At 37.7% G+C, this 20,795-nt stretch overlaps 2 protein-coding genes across 5 annotated transcripts in view; one reads left to right on the top strand and one right to left on the bottom strand.

The window, feature by feature from the left end:
- IHO1 (interactor of HORMAD1 1) overlaps nucleotides 1–20,795 on the bottom strand; it is a 79,063-nt gene that overhangs the window by 49,427 nt on the left and 8,841 nt on the right. For all 4 annotated transcript variants that reach the window (XM_074197925.1, XM_074197924.1, XM_074197926.1 and 1 more), the window contains exons 3-4: nucleotides 20,268–20,334; nucleotides 12,996–13,167 (exon numbers count right to left, since the gene is read on the bottom strand). In XM_074197925.1, the coding sequence (XP_074054026.1) occupies nucleotides 12,996–13,167; nucleotides 20,268–20,323 (228 nt within the window). In that variant the 5' untranslated portion in view covers nucleotides 20,324–20,334. The remainder of the gene's footprint in view (nucleotides 1–12,995; nucleotides 13,168–20,267; nucleotides 20,335–20,795) is intronic.
- Nucleotides 9,870–10,292, top strand: LOC141494920 (large ribosomal subunit protein eL27-like). The gene has a single exon (XM_074196043.1). It carries the CDS (start codon nucleotides 9,870–9,872, stop codon nucleotides 10,254–10,256), a length of 387 nt encoding a protein of 128 aa, XP_074052144.1. The 3' UTR covers nucleotides 10,257–10,292.

The following is a 20,795-nucleotide window of genomic DNA, read 5'->3' as shown; positions in this document are numbered from 1 at the left end:
GATTTAATAGCCATAATGTGGCTCAGACACCTGCTATCAGTTACATGTTGAGATAAGAATTAAGTTTCTTTAATACTCACAAGACCTTGAAGGAATTAAGGTCCCTGTGGATTATCCCTAAAACCTCCCAAAGCCTTGGAAGTGTGGTAAATCAGTCATAGGCTGAGGAAATGAGCAAACAACAGGATAAAAAAAGAATATGACCATAGAAAATTACTTTGGTACCATGGAAGACCAAAATACATACTCAGAAGATGACAAAGTTGAAGCTTCTGTATCCAAAACCTCCAAGAGAAATAGAAAAATGGGCTCAAGCTATAAATGAGTTCAAAAAAGACTTTGAAAAGCAATTAAGGCAGGTAAAGGAAAAATTGGGAGGAGAAATGAGAGCAATGCAGATAAATCATGAAAACCAAGTCAAAAGCTTGGTGAAAGAAATACAAAAAAATACTGAAGAAAATAATATGTCCAAAACCAGTTTAGGCCAAATGGAAAAAAGCAACCCAAAAGGCAAATGAGGAGAAGAATGCCTCAAAATGCAGAATTAGGCAGCTGGAAAAGGAGATAAAAAAGCTCTCTGAAGAAAATAACTCCTTCAAGTGCAGAATGGAACTAAAGGAAGTTGATGACTTTGCAAGAAATCAGGAAGAAATAAAACTGTACCAAAAAAAAAATTAGAAGAAAATGTGAAATAACTCATTGGAAACACAACTGACCTCAAAAACAGATCCAGAAGAGATAGTTTAAAAATTATTGGGATACCTGAAAGTCACAACCATGAAAAGAGCCCAGACCTCATTTTTCAAAAAATAATACAGCAAAATTGCTCTGAGTTCCTAGAAGGAGAGGGTAAATAGAAATTGAGGGAATTCACTATCACCTTCCAAAAGAGATTCCAAAAGAAAGGCTTTCAGGAATATTATAGTCAAATTCCAAAACTCCCAAGTCAAAGAGAAAATGCTAAAAGCTGCCAGGAAACAAACAATTCAACTACTATGGCTCTATAGGCAGTATTACACAGGATCTGGCAGCATCTACATTAAGGGCTTGGAAAGGCAAAAGATCTTGGCTTACAACCAAGAATCAACTACCCAGAAAAACTGAACATCCTTTTTCAGGGGAAAAGATAAACTTTCAATGAAACAGAGGACTTTCAAGCTTTCCTATTAAAACAACCAGAGCTGAAGAGAAAGTTTGAGCTCCAAGTATGGGACTCAGGTGGGCCATAGAGGGGGTGGATGAGAAGGACTAATTATGAAGAACTTAATGATGTTGAACTGTTTGTATGAGAAGAAAATACTGATAACTCATATGAACTTTCTCATTTATAAGAGCAGTTAGAAGGAACATATATAAGGCATAGGAGGGAATAATATAATAGTATAATATAGCAAAAAGTGGGTGATAAAGGAAAGTACTGGGAGGAAGAGAAAGGAGAGGAAGAAGGGGTTAAAGTATTTCATATAAGAGTCAAGAAAAATCTTTCACAATGGAGTGGAACTGGGGAAGGCAAGGGGCAATGAGTGAGCCTTCATTCTCATTAGTAATGGCTCAGAGTTGAAATAACATACACATTTAATAGGGTACAGAAATCTATCTTACCCTAGAGAAAAATGAGAGGAAAGGTATGCAGTAAGGGAGAATGGGGGAAGGAAAGGAAGGAGTAGATGATAGAAGAGAGGGAAGATCATGGGAGAGGGTACTGAGATATAACACTTTTGAACAAGGACAGAATGAGAGAATGGAATAAATAAGAGCGGGGAGGAATAGAGTAGAGGGAAATACAGCTGGTAATAGCAACTGTGGGAAAAATATTGAAGCAAACTTGTCTGGTGGGCTTATGATAAAGAAGCCAACCCATTCCAGAGAAAGTGCTGTTGGAATCTGAACACAGACCAAAGTACACTTTTTTTCTCTCTCACTATTCTTGAAGTTTCTCATCTTACTGGGGGGAGGGGGATTTATGTTTACTTTCACAACAATATTATTGTAATAATATAAAATAAACCAAAAAAAGTCAGTTAAAAAAAACTATTACAAGCTTAAGTTAATGTGGTAATTCTCAGTGGAACTGCTCATGTAGTAAAACATTAATGGAAGTTTATTGTGTTAAAGTTAAGTATGTATGTCAATAGGACAGTAAGGCAAAATGCAAATTGTAATAAACTCCAAAATCTCATTGTCTTGTGATGAAAATATGTGTCTTGATCTGAGTAAAATGTTAAGCAGTTTATTTACCAAAAGACAAGGATTTAACAAGTCACCTGAGTTGGAGAGGACTTTTTGGAACTGATTCAGGAGATGCAGAAGGACACTGGATGTTTCCAGGGGAGAAGAGAAGAGAGGAGTGATACTGGACCAGTTCATCTCTACCATCTCTCACCTATGTGTATATTGTTTAGTCAGGGAATCTGTACCTGAAATTCCCCCTTAATTCTATAAGTATGACACCCCTACTTAGGTTCCTCTCCCTATGGAAAGGAGGAGGAGAGATAAAGATGTTCTCCATTGAGAGAAAAGGAGGGAGATTATTAGGTGGCATGATTACATCCTACATAAGTCTGTATATCCTATCTAGGGAGAGTCCTATCTCTGATTAAGAGAACAGGGTATTACTAATAATAGTGGGAGAAGAATCTAGCTGACAGAAGTCATTGTCCAGTCTTGTGGTGTGGCTAACTATTGGAGTTTTGGCAGACCACAGCAGTTTGAGACTGGATTTAAACCCAGGTACTCCTTGGGGGCCAGTCCCCTTGGGTCTGGCCTAAATTCTCAGTTCCTGGTCAGAGGTGCACTGTGACACAGGATTCTGATTCAGAGGAGAAAAATTCCAGTGGCATATGACCTGAGTCAATTCAGGATGACTATTGTTTATACTGGTCTGGTCAGGAGTGGCAAATGTCTGGACATGTCCAGAAGCAGGGTACATATATTCTGGACTTAGAGATAAATGGACTGAGACTCGTGTGAGATGTAATGATGATACTTGAATCCTTTTAAAGATGAAATTTGGGGTGGCTAGGTGGTGCAGTAGATAAAGCACCGGCCCTGGAGTTAGGAGTACCTGGGTTCAAATCTGGTCTCAGATACTTAATAATTACCTAGCTGTGTGGCCTTGGGCAAGCCACTTAACCCCATTTGTCTTGCAAAAACCTTAAAAAAAAAAGATGAAAAATTGGGGAGGAAACTGTGATTATGAGTTAGTATGGACTTGCAAGGAAAGTACAGAAATGGACATTTGCAAGAAAAATAATTAAAGGAACATCACTAGATACAATAGCTATTCTTGGGATAAGTCCAATGGCACAAAATCAGGGATTTATTTTGATCAATTTTGGAGCCAGGAAGATCTATCTAAAGACACTGGTATAAAAACTTGCCAGTGGAAGGAAATGCAGCAACTTTGGAAATATAACTATCATCATGATGATTATATGGCTTTTTTAGGAGGGCTCCTTGGAAGTAAGGATGAACAGTATTGTCCATTTGTTGGAAACTATATTCCAGGAAGACCAACCAGCACTAAAGGGACATTATTGGATTTGTGGGATTATTGCCTATACCCATTTGTCCAAAGGGTTGGTCAGGGAGTTGTTATCTAGACTTAAGGGCCTACCACCTGGGCACAGGATGGGAGTTGGGACTATGGAAGCCCAATTTATATCTTGATTAGATTCTAAGTTGTAGTGGAAAAATTACCAATTAGAAAGCTAGGGCAGGGGCGGCTAGGTGGCGCAGTGGATAGAGCACTGGCCTTGGAGTCAGAAGTACCTGGGTTCAAATCCGACCTCAGACACTTAATAATTACCTAGCTGTGTGGCCTTGGGCAAGCCACTTAACCCCATTGCCTTGAAAAATCTAAAAAAAAAAAGAAAAGAAAAAGAAAAAAAGAAAGAAAAAGAAAGCTAGGGCCTCAACTTCCTGGCTGGCCAAGTCATACAAACAAATCTGCTGATTGGAGGAGGAGTTTGTGGTAAATTGAATCTATCAAATTGCTGCCTAAAGATAGATGTCAATAGGCAAGTAGTAAAAGACATCAGAAAGTTGACATATGCACCACATAAACCTGGAAAATAAGACATGTCCATGTCTCTGATCATGAGAAAGTAAAAATCTTGATAGAAGAAAAAGTCAGTAGTTATGTCAGTAACAAGGGTTGTGATTTAAGAAAGAAATCACTAATAAGGGGTTGAACCCCAAATTCTTATTATAAATGATCTAATATGAACATAAGAATCAAAAGAAAGTAAAATTTGAGCAATTAGAAAGACCTATATAAGGATTAAATATTTACATTCAAAAAGGGGTAGAAGACCTAAGTTTTTTCCTCAGATTTCTTATATCATCAAGAGAGTTATAAAGGAATTAGTTGAAACAGAGGACCTCAAATGATTTTTATTGTTTGATGATTATTTATTTATTTATTTGTTTGTTTGTTTGTTTGTTTGTTTGTTTGCAAGGCAATGGGATTAAGTGGCTTGCCCAAGGTCACACAGCAAGATAATTATTAAGTGTCTGAGACAGGATTTGAACTCAGGTACTCCTGACTCCAGGGCCGGTGCTCTATCTACTGTGCCACCTAGCTGCCCCTTTGATGATTTTTTTAAAAAGAGAAAGCAACCTTTCTGGAAAGCAATATGGAATTATGTCCAAAGGGCAATAAAAATGTGCATACCATTTGCCCCAGCAATACCATTACTGGGTCTGTATCCTGAAGAGATCATGAAAAAAAGGTAAAAATTCCATATGTACAAAAATATTCTTAGTAGTTCTATTTGTATGGCAAAGAATTGGAAATCGAGGGGATGCCCATCAATTGAGGAATGGCTGAACAAATTGTGGGATATATATGTGAGTGAACACTTTTGCTCTCTAAGAAATAATAAGGGATGGAATTTCAAAAAAGCTTGGAAAGACTTGCATTAACTGATACTGAGTGAGATGAACGGAACCAGAAGAACCAACTATGCACTAACAACAACATGGGGTGATGATCAACCTTGATAGACTTGTTCATTCCATCAGTACAATAATCAGGTATAATTTTAAGGGATTTGTGATGGAGAATGCCATCTGTATCCAAAGAAACTGTGGAGTTTAAATGAAGACCAAAGCTTATTATCTCCAATTTTTAAAAGTTTTATGTTATATGTAATTTTGCTATCTCAAATGTTTTCTTTTTTCCTTTTTTAATCTGATTCTTCTCTCACAACAAGTTCAATTTCAATCTATGCTTATCATGGATGCAAATGTAAAGCCTCTATCAGATTGCCTTCTGTGGGGGTAGGGAAAGGAGGGAGGGAGAAAAATTGTAAAATTCAAAACCTTACCAAAAAATGACTGGTAGCAACTACCATTGTATGTAATTGGAAAACAAATAAAATAGTTATATAATAAAAAAGAAAGGGGTTAATCAAAGATGTTATTGAATATAAGGTTATTGAATATTGAATTGTTATTGAATAAAATATATTATATATATAATATACTTAAAACTGACATGGATTGGATTTTTTGAGGTCTAGGTTTTATTTCAAGTCTGTTACAAGTCTGGAGTGGGGTTTGATCAGATGGTCTTCAATAGACACTATTTGGCACAGATTAAGCATCATTGTGAAACCTCAATAGGTTTCATATTTTTGTCATGTAAATAATAAAAACAATAGGAGAGCCAATAAAAATTAAAAAACAAAAAAGAGGGAAAGAAAGGAAGAGAAGAAAGGAAAACTTGATATCTCACATAATCTAGGTATATAAACAGACATCTCTAGAACATAACTTTCACTGGAATGAATCAAAGGATAGTAGAATACATGCAAAAACTTTGGTACAATCAACTCAACAGGGAACAAAAGAGGGAGGAGGGAAATAAGAAGGAGATATTAGTCATAATCAAAAGAAATTTCACCTGTGGATATTTAATTGTAAAGGGTTTTAAGGGGCAAGAAAGATAAGAATCTATGATTAAGCATGATATGTAGATTGCATAAAGCATAAATTGCCAGGGCTTTGCATATTACTTACTTACCATTCTCTTCTTTTTTATAAAGGAAGAGGAGCAGTTAGGTGGCGCTTTGGATACACTAACTGACCCTAGAGTCAGGACTTGAGTTCAATTCCATCCTCCAACACTTAATACTTAGTTAGCTGTGTGACCATTTGCCAAACAAAACCAACAAAAAAAGAAGAAGATAGAAGGGGGATCCAAGAAAAGAAAAAATATAAAAGAATAGGATGGAGGGTAGTTACACAATAAACACTTAAAACTGTGAATGATTAAAAGCTTTTGCATAAAACCAAAGAGTTTCCTGCTTAAAGTATTTGCAGCAAGCATCTCTGATAAAAATCTCATTTCTAACATAAATAAGGAACTAATTCAAATTTATAAGAAAGCAAGTCATTCCAGAATTGGAAGATTATAAAGGGATAATTTTCAAAGCCTTTAATCTAAGTCTTTAATAACCATATAAAAATGACAAATATTGGAGGGACTATAAGAAAACAGGAAAATTGAATTGTTGGGGGGCAGAGCCAAGATGGAGACAAGAAAGGATTCAGTCTTAGGCGCTCTCTGATAAAACTTCTAAACTAAGGACTCTAACTAAACTTTCAGGAGACAGAACCCACAAAGGGACCCAGAAAGGCAGTTCTCCTACTCAAGGTAACCTGGAAAAGAGCAGAAAGGCTCTGCTCCCCGGGGTCGGAGGGGTGGCCCAGCAGAGGGGTGGCCTGCCAGAGCGAAAGAACTTCAGCCTCCCAGAGGCAGCCCCAGGGAGCTGGGAGCCCCAGCTCACAGCAGTGGGGGAGTCTCCTGAGCTACACCCTGGGGAGCACTGGGCACAAAGTGGGGGAACAGCAGGGGGACCTCTGTCAGAGCAAGCAAGTGGAGCCAAGCCCTCAGGGCACACAGCAAGCAGCTTGGTCTTTTGGCAGCCCAGATCCAGAAACAGAAGCAGGTGGAGCTGGTAAGCAGGAGCCTTCAGGGCACGAGCCCATTGAGCTGAGGGAGGGGATTGACAAGAGATAGCAGAGCTCTATCCTCTGCCCCTAGAACAGGACTCTGGGGCTCTGACCACATTCAGATCCTGATCCCAGTCTAGGCCCCCCCCCCCCATAGAACAGCAGGGCCCCCCCCCCACCTCAGCCCCGTGGCAGAGTGGGGCGCTTATGGTCATTCACAGACCAGGAGGGAGGACAGAGCCTCACACACTGAGACCCTTGTGGGAGTATCCCAAAAGCTCAGGAAGCACCCCAAAACTAGGCCCAGGCTGGGAAAATGAGCAAGCAGAAAAATAAGAGGAACACTATTGAGAAATATTTTGCAAATGAGCCCAAGAAGGATCAAAATACTCAGTCTGAAGATGAGGAAGCACAAGCTCCTGCATCTAAAGACTCCAAGAAAAACAGAAATTGGGCTCAGGCTATGACAGAGCTCAAAAAAGACTTTGAAAATCAAATGAGGGAGTTGGAAGAAAAACTGGGAAAAGAAAGGAGAGAGATGAAGGAAAAACATGAAAATGAAGTCAGCAGCTTAGTCAAGGAAATCCAAAAAAAAATGCTGAAGAAAATAGCATGCTAAAAACCAGCTTAGGTCAAATGGATAAAACAGTTCAAAAAGTTATTGAGGAGAAGAATGCTTTAAAAAGCAAAATTGGCCAGATGGAAAAAGAGATAAGAAAACTCTCTGAGGAGAACAAATCCTTTAGACAAAGAATAGAATTCAGGGAGATTGATGAATTTACCAGAAATCAGGAATTAATACTTCAAAACCAAAAAAAATGAAAAATTAGAAGAAAATGTGAAATATCTCATTGAAAAAACAACTGCTATGGAAAACAGACTTAGAAAAGATAATTTAAAAATTATTGGAATACCTGAAAGTCATGATCAGGAAAAGAACCTTGACATCATTTTCAAAGAATTACTACAGGAAAATTGCCCTGATATTCTAGAAGCAGAGGGCAAAATAGAAATGGAGAGAATCCACCGATCCCCCCGAGAAAGAGATCCCAAAAAACCAACCCCTGGGAATATCATAGCCAAGTTCCAGAACTCCCAAGTCAAAGAGAAAATATTATAAGCAGTGAGAAGGACACAGTTCAAATATCGTGGAGCTGCAGTTAGGATCACACAGGACTTAGCAGCAACTACATTGGAAGCTCATAGGGCTTGGAATACAATATACTGGAAGGTAAAAGAGCTTAGAATGCAGCCAAGAATGAACTACCCAGGAAGGCTGAATGTCCTCTTCCAGGGAAAAAGATGGACTTTCAATGAACCAGGGAAATTTCAAATGTTCCTTTTGGAATGGCCAGAGCTGAACAGAAGGTTTGATCTTCAGATACAGGACTCAGGTGAAGCATGGAGATTGGAGGAGAGGGGGAAAATATGAGGGACTTAATGATGATGAACTGCATGTATTTCTGCATAGAAAAATGACACTGATAATACTCATATGAACCTTCTCTGTTAATAGAGCAGGTAGAGGGAGCTTTTATAGTTGAAGCACAGGAGAAGGCTGAATTCGAAGATAAAATATGGTGTAAAAATGAAGTCAATAGAAAAAAAGGGAAATGTAATGGGAGAAAGAAAAAAGAGAGGGGGAATAGGCCAAGATATTTCATATAATAAGATTTTTCTTTGTTACAATGAGCTATTGCAATGATATGGAAGGGGGGAGGCAAGAGGGAATGAGGGAACCTTTTCTCTCATCAGAGGTGGCTAGGAGAGGAAACAGCATATATACTCAATGGGGTATAGACATCTGGAGTAAGAAGGAGAGGGGGGGACAGGAGGAAGATGGGGGATGTGAGTCATGGAGGAGAGGATGGACCATGGGGGAAGAGTGGTCAGATATAACACATTTTCTTTTTTACTTCTTGCAAGGGGCTGGGATTGGAAGGCCTGTCCAGAACCATAAGGCCAGGTGGATTCTGGGCCTAAGGGGTGGTATGGGGCTCAGGGCCTCTTGGCCCCAGGACCAGGGATCTATCTGCTGCACCACTCAGCTACCCTACAGCAGAGTCAGAGTGAAAGGAGAGAGAAATATAGTACATGGTAGTGGAGAAATATGAAAGGAGGGAGTTGCGATCAGCAATGGCAACACTGGAAAAATATGGAAGTAACTTTTGCAATGGACTTACCATAAAGAATGTGATCCACCCATGACAGAGTTGTTGGTGTTGGAACAAAGACTGAAGCACAATTTTTATTATTATTATTTTTGGGGGGTGCAGGGCAAATGGGGCTGGGTGGCCTGCCTGGGGCCACAAAACAGGGTGATCTTTGGGTGTCTGAGGCTGGATTTGGACCTGGGTACTCCTGGCTCAAGGGCCAATGCTCTGTCCACTACCCAGCCACCCCTACTATTATTACTACTTTATTTTATTTTGGGTCTTTTTTTTTTCTTCTTTTTGGTTTTTGCAGGGCAGTGGGGATTGGGTGGCTTGCATGTCACATGGCTGGGTGATTGTTGGGTGTAGGGGGCTGGATGTGGGCTTGGGTGCTCGTGGCTCCAGGGCTGGTGCTTCATCCATTGCACCACCTGGCCATACCTACAATTATTAGTATAATTTTTTTATTTTAATTTTTTTTCTCTCCCCTTTACTTTATCGCTCAAGCAAGTCTATATTCATGGGCGAGGGGGTATTTCGTTTACTCTTAAAGAAGAATATTTTATTGATGTAAAAAAACATTTGTACAAAATGAGAATAAAAAAGAAAAAAGAAAACAGGAAAATTAATGAACTGTTGGTTGAGCTACTATGATTAAAAGGCACTAACTGGTACAGTTTTTGACTGAGTAATACTATTATATTATGCCTAAAGAAATTAAAAAGGGGCTCAAGGAGCGTCCCTCTTCGCGTCGAAATGGGCAAGTTCATGAAACCCGGGAAGGTGGTGCTGGTCCTGGTGGGACGGTACTCAGGGCGCAAAGCCATCATTGTGAAGAACATTGATAATGGGACCTCCAACAGGCCCTACAGCCATGCCTTGGTGGCAGGTATTGACCGCTATCCTCGCAAAGTGACAGCAGCAATGGGCAAAAAGAAGATTGCCAAGAGATCAAAAATCAAGTCATTTGTGAAGGTTTATAACTACAACCATCTCATGCCTACCAGATATTCTGTGGATATCCCATTGGACAAAACAGTTGTCAACCAAGATGTGTTCCATGACCCTGCACTGAAACGGAAGGCCAGGAGGGAGGCCAAGGTCAAGTTTGAGGAAAGGTACAAGACAGGTAAAAACATGTAGTTCTTCTGGAAGCTACGGTTTTAGAACTACTATGTTGGTCAGAAAATAAAATGTTTATTAAAAATAAAAAAAAAGAAATTAAAAAGGTAATGGATCTTTATATGCAAATAGCAGGTAGCTATTTTATAATGGCAAAGAAATGGAAAATAAGGAAGTATCCATCAACTGAAGAATGGCTAAGCAAATTATTGTACATTAATATAATGGAATATTATTGGGTCATAAGAAATGATAATACTTACATGATATAATGTAGAATAAAGTAATCAGAACCAATAAAACAAATATATAGTACAACAACAATATAAAGGCAAACAACTTTGAAGGATCTTAAAAAGAACTCTAATCAACACAGTGAACAACTACAATTCCAGAGAACCTATGATGAAACATGCTGTACAACTCCTGCCAAGAATGGTGATAAACTTAAGATTCAAATTAAGGCATATATTTTTGATATGGCCAATGAGTACATTTGTTTTGCTTGATTATACATGTTGTGTTACAGGGTTTTGTTTTTCTCTTTTTTTCAGATGGGACTAGAAAAAGGGGATTGTATGGAGATTGAGGGAACTTTAGAAAAAACAAATATCTGTTAATTGAAAAAATATGAAATGGAGCTCTTTTTGCCCAGTTAAGCTTCTAATGCAGTACTAAGGGATGTAAAAATCTTTCAGATGAAATGGCTTAATGCCAACTGTATACATTTCAGGAAACAACAGTGAATTCTTAATAGTAGTGTTTGGGAAAGTGGTAGGTTACATTTCATGTATTTATTTAATTTTAATTGCTCCTGCTCAGATGCAACTCAGTAATTGTGTTGATAGGTCTCTATCAAAAACATCTCAATGACATACACAATTGACAAGTTTCTTTTCTGCCTTCATAATCCAAACTCAAAGTTTATATGCCTTGAGAAGTACATTAACTTGGGTCTCAATTTTAGCACTGAAATTCCTCTGGAGGGTTTAGTTTATGATCTAGGTCCTTAAGTCACTAAACCTTCATCAAATGCAAAGGTGAACCTGAAAAATATTATAATAAATGATAACTTACATTTCTTTGAGGCATTAAAATTTAGAAAATAGTTTACTCAAAACCAGGAAGTAATAGAGCAAAGAACTGAACCCAGCTTTCCTGAAACCAAGTCCAAAGCCATTTCCTGGTTTGTTTGTTTTTTTTGCAAGGCAAATGGAGTTAAGTGGCTTGCCCAAGGCCACACACCTAGGTAATTATTAGGTGTCTGAGACTGGATTTGAACTCAGATACTCCTGACTCCAGGACCAGTGCTCTATCCACTGCGCCACCTCACCACCTCATCACCTCACCACCCTCCAATGCTATTTCCAATGTGAGTGGAATAAAGTCTGAGATTTCTTCAGTTGAATATTATAGATTGGAGAATAGATAACTATGTGTCTCTCCTCCCTTGACAAAGCAACCTCTGGAATATTGGTGAAGAGTCAACTAACCCCACTTTATCTGTAGAAGTTGGGATGACCATTCAATCCCTGGGGTTGAAGAGATTATCTGGTTTCAGTTTGAATTTTATGCTCTTTTCCTTAGATTATCTTGCAGTCTAGATTGTAAAACCACATTCCTCATTAATGAGGGTGGGTCAGTGTGGGGCTGGAATTGAGTTAGGATAAATGTGATTCTTGGGCCTTTTGCTTTTGCTTCAATCTCTGTGATTGATTATGGCCCGTTCTCTTCATACCTTGAGAGATCTCCAAAATTTATTTAAGTGGCATTTGTCCCACACAAATGCATCATGTGATTTCTCTCTCTCTCTCTCTCTCTCTCTCTCTCTCTCTCTCTCTCTCTCTCTCTCTTTCTCTCTCCTCCTCCTCCTCCTCCTCCTCCTCCTCTCTCTCCTTTTCTCTTTCTGTCTCTCAATTTAATCGGTGCAACAGTGAACACTAGGGAGCAAAAAAACAGACTAATTAACAATGATTAAAGATTTAAGAGATTTAGAAGCTATTCTGGGTATAGGTACTGAGTCACATAATATAAATGGACAAATCTCTCCACTATGTCTCATTTGTCTCCTCTGAATATTCACTTTCTTTAAGTGAATCTTTTAGAAAGAGGCAATATCTAAAGTCTACAAATCACCTGGAGCTTCTTAGAAAATTTTGTTGTCAAGAAGAAAAATACATATTACTATATTACCAAGCACCTCTCAGTAAGCCTCCCTCTACAAAATCTTATAAGCAAAATTGCATTACTGGTCTCAGAAAAAGTAATGCAATATTTGACTTTCCCCAAGAAAAGCTGAAGCCCAAACATATTTGGCATAATTCCATTATTACATAACAAAAGTAACTACAAAAATAAATTGTTTTTCCATTACATCTAAGCAAGCAAATCACTCATCAATTTAGTAAATTCTCTTGAAATATTATTCTTTGAGATGTATACTTCCTAAGACTATTTAAACAATTTTTAAAAAACATACATACTTGATTTCTCTCTCATCACATTCAACTTAGATCAATGTATACCATGTATAGACTATAGACTATAGACAATGTAAAGACTAACAGACTGCCTTCTGTGGGGGGGTGAGGGGGGAGGGAAGCAAGAATAGGGGGAAAATTGTAAAACTTAAAGACCTCAGATATAAAAGATCAAGGTCTCCCACTGCAAAAACAAAACAAAACAAAACAAAAAACATATATCCTACTTTCCATAAGAATGGTGAAATGATTGCAAACAAATTATGTAAATCAGACTTACATCCTCAGAATTCTGTTGTGAAGTTTTGGCATGTCTCAAGGAGGGATTGAAGTCCAAAGGTGCTGAAATTGATTGTGAATTCTCTGGATAGAACTGGGACCCAAAGAGGAACTGGGAATCAGTGAGGTTGGAGCAATCAACATTATTATTCCAGCTAGATGATTTATTGGTCCTGGAATAAAATAAAAATAAAGAGTAATATTAAAAAAAAAAATAGGGCGGATAGGTGGCGCAGTGGATAGAGCACCAGCCTTGGAGTCAGGAGTACCTGGGTTCAAATCCAACCTCAGATACTTAATAATCACCTAGCCGTGTGGCCTTGAGCAAGCCACTTAACCCCATTGCCTTGCAAAAAAATAAAAAAAAAAAAGAGTAATATATGCTTCAAATTAAGAGATATTTTGAGCCAATTAAATTCTGGAGTCACAGTATTTAGAGATCATTGAGTTCAACCCTTCATTTAATGGACAAGGAAAATTATTTATAAGCTAACCAGAGGATACCGAATGAATGAATTTAAAAAGTACTTATTGAGCACCTATTTAAGCAAGACAGTCTGTTCTCAAAGAATTCACATTCTAATATAAGCAATAAATTTATAATTGAATGCTCTTAGGCTCCAAATTCAATGCTGTTTCCAAACATATCTAATTGACAAACAACCATTTCACTACTGTCTTCTTCATCCTCAGTATAGTGCCACCAGCATTCCACTAGGTATCCGTTTAAACTACAATAATCATTATTAATAAAATATCAAGAGAATTCCTGGTATTGTTTTAGAATAATTTTTAAAATATTTTATTTATTTATTTTTCCAACTACATGTAATTATAATTTTTACTAATCATTTTTGCAAGGTTTTGAGTTTTATATTTTTCTCCCTCACTCCCCTCTCCTCCCCCAATTGAAAGCAATTTAATATAAGGTATACATGTATAATCATGCTAAACATAAATCCATATTAATCATGTTGCGAAAGAAGAATCAACTCCATATAGGAAAAAATATTAGAGAGAAAACAAAAGACATAATACATAAAACAAGTTTTAAAAATTGAAGATATTAATTTTGGTCTACATTTAAATTCCACAGTTCCTGCTCTGGAAATGGATGACATTTTTCCATCACAAGTCTTCTCAAATTGTCTTTGATTATTACACTACTGAAATGTACAAGACCACATAGTTGATCATCATCCAATGTTGCTGTTAGTGTATATAATGTTCTGGTTCTTTTCACTTCACTCAGCGTCAGTTTATGCAAGTCTTTCCAGACTATTCTTTTTTTTTTATTCTCATTTTGTACAAATGCTTTTTTTATACATTAATAAAATACTCTTGTTTAAGAGTAAACAAAATACCCTCTTCCCCCTCATGAATATAGACTTGATTGAGCGATAAAGTAAAGGGGAGAGAAAAAAATTAAAATAAAAAAAAATAATACTAATAATTGTAGGTATGGCCAGGTGGCGCAATGGATGAAGCACCAGCCCTGGAGCCATGAGCACCCAAGCCCACGTCCAGCCCCATAGACCCAACAATCACCCAGCCGTGTGACATGCAAGCCACCCGATCCCCACTGCCCTGCAAAAACCAAAACGAAGAAAAAAAAAAGACCCAAAATAAAATAAAGTAGTAATAATAGTAGGGGTGGCTGGGTAGTGGACAGAGCATTGGCCCTTGAGCCAGGCTATGTAGCCCCAGTCAGGCCACCCAACCCCATTTGCCCTGTACCCTCCCCCAAATAATAATAATAAAAAATGTTCTTCAGTCTTTGTTCCAACACCAACAACTCAGTCATGGGTGGATCATATTCTTTATAATAAATCCATCACAAAAGTTACTTCCATATTTTTCCAACTTTGCCATTGCTGATCACAACTCCCTCCTTTCTTGTTTCTCCACTACCATGTACTATATTTTCTCTTTCCTTTCACTCTGACTCTGCTGTAGGGTAGCTGAGTGGTGCAGCAGACAGATCCCTGGTCCTGGGGCCAAGAAGCCCTGGGCCCCCATAACACCCCTTAGGCCCAGAATCCACCTGGCCCCATGGTCCTGGACAGGCTATCCAATCCCAGCCCCTTGAAAGAAGTAAAAAAGAAAATGTGTTGTATCTGACCACTCTCCCCCCATGGTCCATCCTCTCTTCCTTTATTCATATCCCCACCCCTTCCCCCTGCTCCCCCCTCCTTCTTACTCCAGATGCCTATACCCCATTGAGTATATATGCTGTTTCCTCTCCTAACCACCTCTGATGAGAGAAAAGGTTCTCTCATTCCCCCTTGCCTCCCCCCTTCCATATCACTGCAATAGCTCATTGTAATAAAAAAATCTTATTATATGAAATATCTTTCCTATTCCCCCTCTCCTTTTTCTTTCTCCCATTAAATTTCCCTTTTCTTTGTATTGACTCCATTTTTACACCATATTTTATCTTCGAATTCAGCTTTCTCCTGTGCTTCAACTATAAAAGCTCCCTCTACCTGCTCTGTTAACTAAGAAGGTTCATATGAGTATTATCAGTGTCATTTTTCTATGCAGGAATACATGCAGTTCATCATCATTAAGTCCCTCATATTTTCCCCCTCTCCTCCAATCTCCATGCTTCACCTGAGTCCTGTATCTGAAGATCAAACCTTCTGTTCAGCTCTGGCCATTCCAAAAGGAACATCTAAAATTCCCCTGGTTCACTGAAAGTCCATCTTTTTCCCTGGAAGAGGACATTCAGCCTTCCTGGGTAGTTCATTCTTGGCTGCATTCTAAGCTCTTTTGCCTTCCAGTATATTGTATTCCAAGCCCTACGAGCTTCCACTGTAGTTGCTGCTAAGTCCTGTGTGATCCTGACTGAAGCTCCACAATATTTGAACTGTGTCCTTCTGGCTGCTTGTAATATTTTCTCTTTGACTTGGGAGTTCTGGAACTTGGCTATGATATTCCTAGGGGTTGGTTTTTTGGGATCTCTTTCTCGGGGGGATTGGTGGATTCTCTCCATTTCTATTTTGCCCTCTGCTTCTAGAATATCAGGGCAATTTTCCTGTAGTAATTCTTTGAAAATGATGTCAAGGTTCTTTTCCTGATCATGACTTTCAGGTATTCCAATAATTTTTAAATTATCTTTCCTAAGTCTGTTTTCCATAGCAGTTGTTTCTTCAATGAGATATTTCACATTTTCTTCTAATTTTTCATTTTTTTGGTTTTGAAGTATTGATTCCTGATTTCTGGTAAATTCATCAATCTCCCTGAATTCTATTCTTTGTCTGAAGGATTTGTTCTCCTCAGAGAGTTTTCTTATCTCTTTTTCCATCTGGCCAATTTTGCTTTTTAAAGCATTCTTCTCCTCATAACTTTTTGAACTGTTTTATCCATTTGTCCTAAGCTGGTTTTTAGCATGCTATTTTCTTCAGTATTTTTTTGTACTTCCTTGACTAAGCTGCTGACTTCATTTTCATGTTTTTCCTGCATCTTTCTCATTTATTTTCCCAGTTTTTCTTCTAACTCCCTCATTTGATTTTCAAAGTCTTTTTTTGAGCTCTGTCATAACCTGAGCCCAATTTCTGTTTTTCTTGGAGTCTAGATGCAGGAGCTTGTGCTTCCTCATCTTCAGACTGAATATTTTGATCCTTCTTGGGCTCATAAGCAAATATTTCACAATGGTCTTCCTCTTGTTTCTTGGCTTGCTCATTTTCCCAGCCTGGGCCTGGTTTTGCGGTGCTTCCTGAGCTTTTGGGATACTCCCACAAGGGTCTCAGTGTGTGAGGCTCTGTCCTCCCTCCTGGTCTGTGAATGACCTTAAGCACCCTCCTCTGCCACAGGGCTGCTGCTGAAAGACCATGCTGCTCCCTGTGTGCCCTGAGGGCTGGGCTCCACGTGCTCGCTCTGGCAGAGGTCCCCCACTGTTCCCCCACTTTGTGCCCGGTGCTCCCTGGGGTGCAGCTCAGGAGACTCCCCCGCTGCTGTGAACTGAAGCTCCCAGCGCCCTGGGGCTGCCTCTGGGAGGCTGAAGTTCTTTCGCTCTGGCGGCCCACCAGAGGGGTGGGCCCCCCCCTCCAACCCCGGGGGAACAGAGCCTTTCTGCTCTTTTTCAGGTTACCTTGAGTAGGAGAACTGCCTCTCTGGGTCCCTTTGTGGGTTCTGTGTCTCAAAAGTTTAGTTAGAGTCCTTAGTTTCAAATTTTTTTCAGAGAGCCCCTAAGACTCGATCCCTTCTTGTTGCCATCTTGGCTCCTCCAGACTATTCTTAAGTCCTGTCCTCATGATTTCTTATAAAACAATAGTGTTCCATCACATTCATATACCACAGTTTGTTCAGTCATTCCCCAACTAATGGGCATCTCCCACAAGTTCCAAATCTTTACTACTTTGAAAAGAGTTGCTATCAATATTTTTGTACATGTGGGTTTTTTTACCCTTTGTTGTGATTTCTTGGGATACAGATCTAGTAGTATAACTGGATCCAAGGACATGAACAATTTTATAGGCCTTTGGGCATAATTTCAAATTGCTCTCTAGAAGGGTTGGATAAGTCCACAACTCCATCAACAATACATTTGTTTCCCCACATCCCCTTCAATATTGATCATTTCCCTTTTTTGTCATACTGGCCAACCTGATAATTTTGAGCTATCTGTGATGGAGAATACCATCTGTATCCAGAGAAAGAATTGTGGAGTTTGAACAAAGACCAACGACGATTACCTTCAATTTAGGAAAAAAAAACCTTTATCCTATTATATAATTTTGCTATCTCTTATACTTTATTTTTCTTCCTAAAGGATATCATTTCTCTCTCATCACATTCAACTTAGATCTATGTATACCATGGAAATAATGTAAAGACTAACAGACTGCCTTCTGTGGGGGGTGGGGGAAGGAAGCAAGATTAGGGGAAAAAATTATAAAACTCACAATAAATAAAATGTTTCTTTAAAAAAAAACTCCTGTCTTTGTATTTTTCTTGACTACTTACATTTTATATACACTTACAGCTTTCAGAAGAATCACTGCCCTCTCCTTTAGACTTGAGCTATCATCTAGTCCAACCTTCTCATTTTACAAAAAAAGAAAAGATACTCGGATAAGAAATTATCAATTGTTGAAACTTTCAAAATTTCCTGTGGGAAGTTACTCCATTCATTATCTTCCTATAATGAATTTGGCAATATTATTCATTCTCTTAACTCTTAAAGAATGTAGGGAGCAGTAGGAGCACAGTGCTGCCATACAGTGGAAGTCATAGAGCTGAGTTGGACTCCCTGATTCTATCAAATCTACCACTAGGCATATTGGCAAGTGATAGTTTTATTACTTATCTATTGGAGATATAATACTTGTTCTACCTACTTCCTAGGGTTGTTGGGGGGAAGACTTTGTAACCCAAAAAGCACTAATGAAATTGAACTAAAATTAATGTCAATTCCATCTGAATATAATAAACCATATAGGTTGAACAAATAAGAGAGTATTAATGTCAAATTTAAGAGAAATATAGATTATTTGTGCCATAGGGTACTATCAAATTATTTTAAAAATCCGAAACCCACAAAGGTCATTCTTTTCAAAATATAAAATTTAAAATAAGTAGTATATAAATATAATACATATCCTAAGCAAGAAAAATATTTTATATCATTAATGAAAAATAATGATAAATTACAAACTCCATACACTCTGGAAAGATAGAGCTATAAGTATTAATATATATATGAGTATATATGTAAATATGAATGTATATACATATATAGATGAAAAGTTGCATAATAGTAGTTCAAAATAGATCTTTGTGATTCCCCACCCCCACTCACAAAGCCACAGTGATTAGTTGAGCTGGAATAAATTAGAAGGTCAAGTTGAATCACACTCTATTCCCATATTTTAGGTAAGTTTTGAAATAAACAAAGATTGTAAATTTTTTTCATACTCAATACTAACTAACTTTTTTCTTAAAGAGAACAAAACAGTAGATTTCTGATATATTAATAATGAATTTTCATGTAAGTGTCTGGACAAAAGCAATCATGCAATGAGTACTCATACAGGAGGACAATTAGAAATTTCTTAAATTTCTTCCCTCCACTTCTAGAATACCCTCTCACCTATTAGTTAAAACAGAAGCTAGGTAAAAGACATAGCTGGTAGGTACCAATATGTGCTCACAGGTAAATTACTTTGTCTATGTGGGCTGGAAAATTTTCTCTAGTCAGTCCACAGATTAGGATATCTGACAGGATAATACCTAACTTGTTCAATTTAAAAGCTATCATGAACTTCTATCTTTTTGAGTTTGTCCCACATAATTTCATAAAGCTATATAACTATTTTATGATGCTATGTGCTCATTGTGTGTTTATGTCTTATCTACCCATTTAGATGGTAAGGTCCTCAATAGTAGGGACATCTTTTTACATACATACATACATATATATATATGTATATATATATATCCTCTTTACACTCCAAAGTATCTACTATTTTAGTGTGGGAACAATGTAGGTGTTTAATAAATGATTACTGAATGAAATTATTTCTTCAGTTATATTCCCTTTGACCCTTTACACTCCAAAGTATCTACTATTTTAGTGTGGGAACAATGTAGGTGTTTAATAAATGATTGGTGAATGAAATTATTTCTTCAGTTATATTCCCTTTGACCCTGTCCTCTGATAGGTGAGGTTTCACTTTATCTAGTTCTGTTCTCAGTTCCCACACCACTTTCTGCCTATTTCTAATTAGATATGTTGTCTTCCTCTATTAAAATGTCAGCTCCGGGGCAGGTAGATGGCAAAGCGGATAGACCACAGACTATGGAGTCAGGAGGACCCACATTCAAAATGTCAGCTCCATGAGGCCAGGGATTGCCTTGCTTACTTGAATTTGTATCATCAGGGTGCATGACAGTGCCTGGCAAATAGAAAATTCTTTAATAAATGCTTTTTCATTCATTCATTCAATTGATTTTAGTTCCTAGATATGAGAGACCATATGTCCAGTTTCTGTATTTCTTGTAATATCTAAACCAGAGTTGGACACTAAGTAATTACTTATTGAACAAACGTGTTGAATTAAACTGTTTCTTTAATTGGACTATAAAGAATTTGAATAACCTGGACTGTGTTTTATACTTTATCTGTATCTGCCCATAGTACCTAAAACAATGTCAGTCATGTATTATTTAATGGATATATTTACTGAATTAAATTTTCTCCTTAAATAAGATAATAAATGCAGCCACAAGATCTTCCTTAATCTACAGAGTATATATTTATAAAACTTACCCTGGGCCCAGAGGGACACTGAACATCTCTTTGACATTCCAGATATTAGAGTTCATTTCTTAAGATTCTATTAGAAATAAGGAAAAATCATTAATTATACCAATTTAGAGTAATTTTTTCAAAAACAATTAACAAATGCCTATTCTGTGGAAACCAGGATGTCCTAACAGTAGTATCTATATTATATTTCCATCAAGACGTTTTCTTTACCATCTTAACAAGCACAAACCTTTCCCTAGGAAGAATTTTTGGTTGCTTTGAAATAGAGAAAAAAAAATAGAAAGTATTCTAATCTATCATCAGCTAATTCAGTCAAAATTCCATGTTTATTTAGTTGACCAGGCCTACATGTGAATTCTGACTTAGTCACTAATCAGTTACATGACCTTGAACATGACAGTTCATATCTTTAAACCTCATTTTTAAAACAAGAGATTTGGGACAAATGATCTCTGTGATTCATTCAGCTCTAAATGTATGATCACAAAATCCTGTGAGAGATTATTACAATTTATCTTCATTTTACAA

The sequence above is a fragment of the Macrotis lagotis genome, chromosome 8, assembly GCF_037893015.1.
Source record: "Macrotis lagotis isolate mMagLag1 chromosome 8, bilby.v1.9.chrom.fasta, whole genome shotgun sequence".
NCBI lineage: Eukaryota > Metazoa > Chordata > Mammalia > Peramelemorphia > Peramelidae > Macrotis > Macrotis lagotis.
The sequence above is the reverse complement of the archived record's forward strand: the minus strand, read 5'-3'. Positions and strand labels throughout refer to the sequence as shown.

Coding starts and splice junctions, on each gene's coding strand:
- LOC141494920 (XM_074196043.1), top strand. CDS start 9,870: ATGGGCAAGTTCATGAAACCCGGGAAGGTGGTGCTGGTCCTGGTGGGA.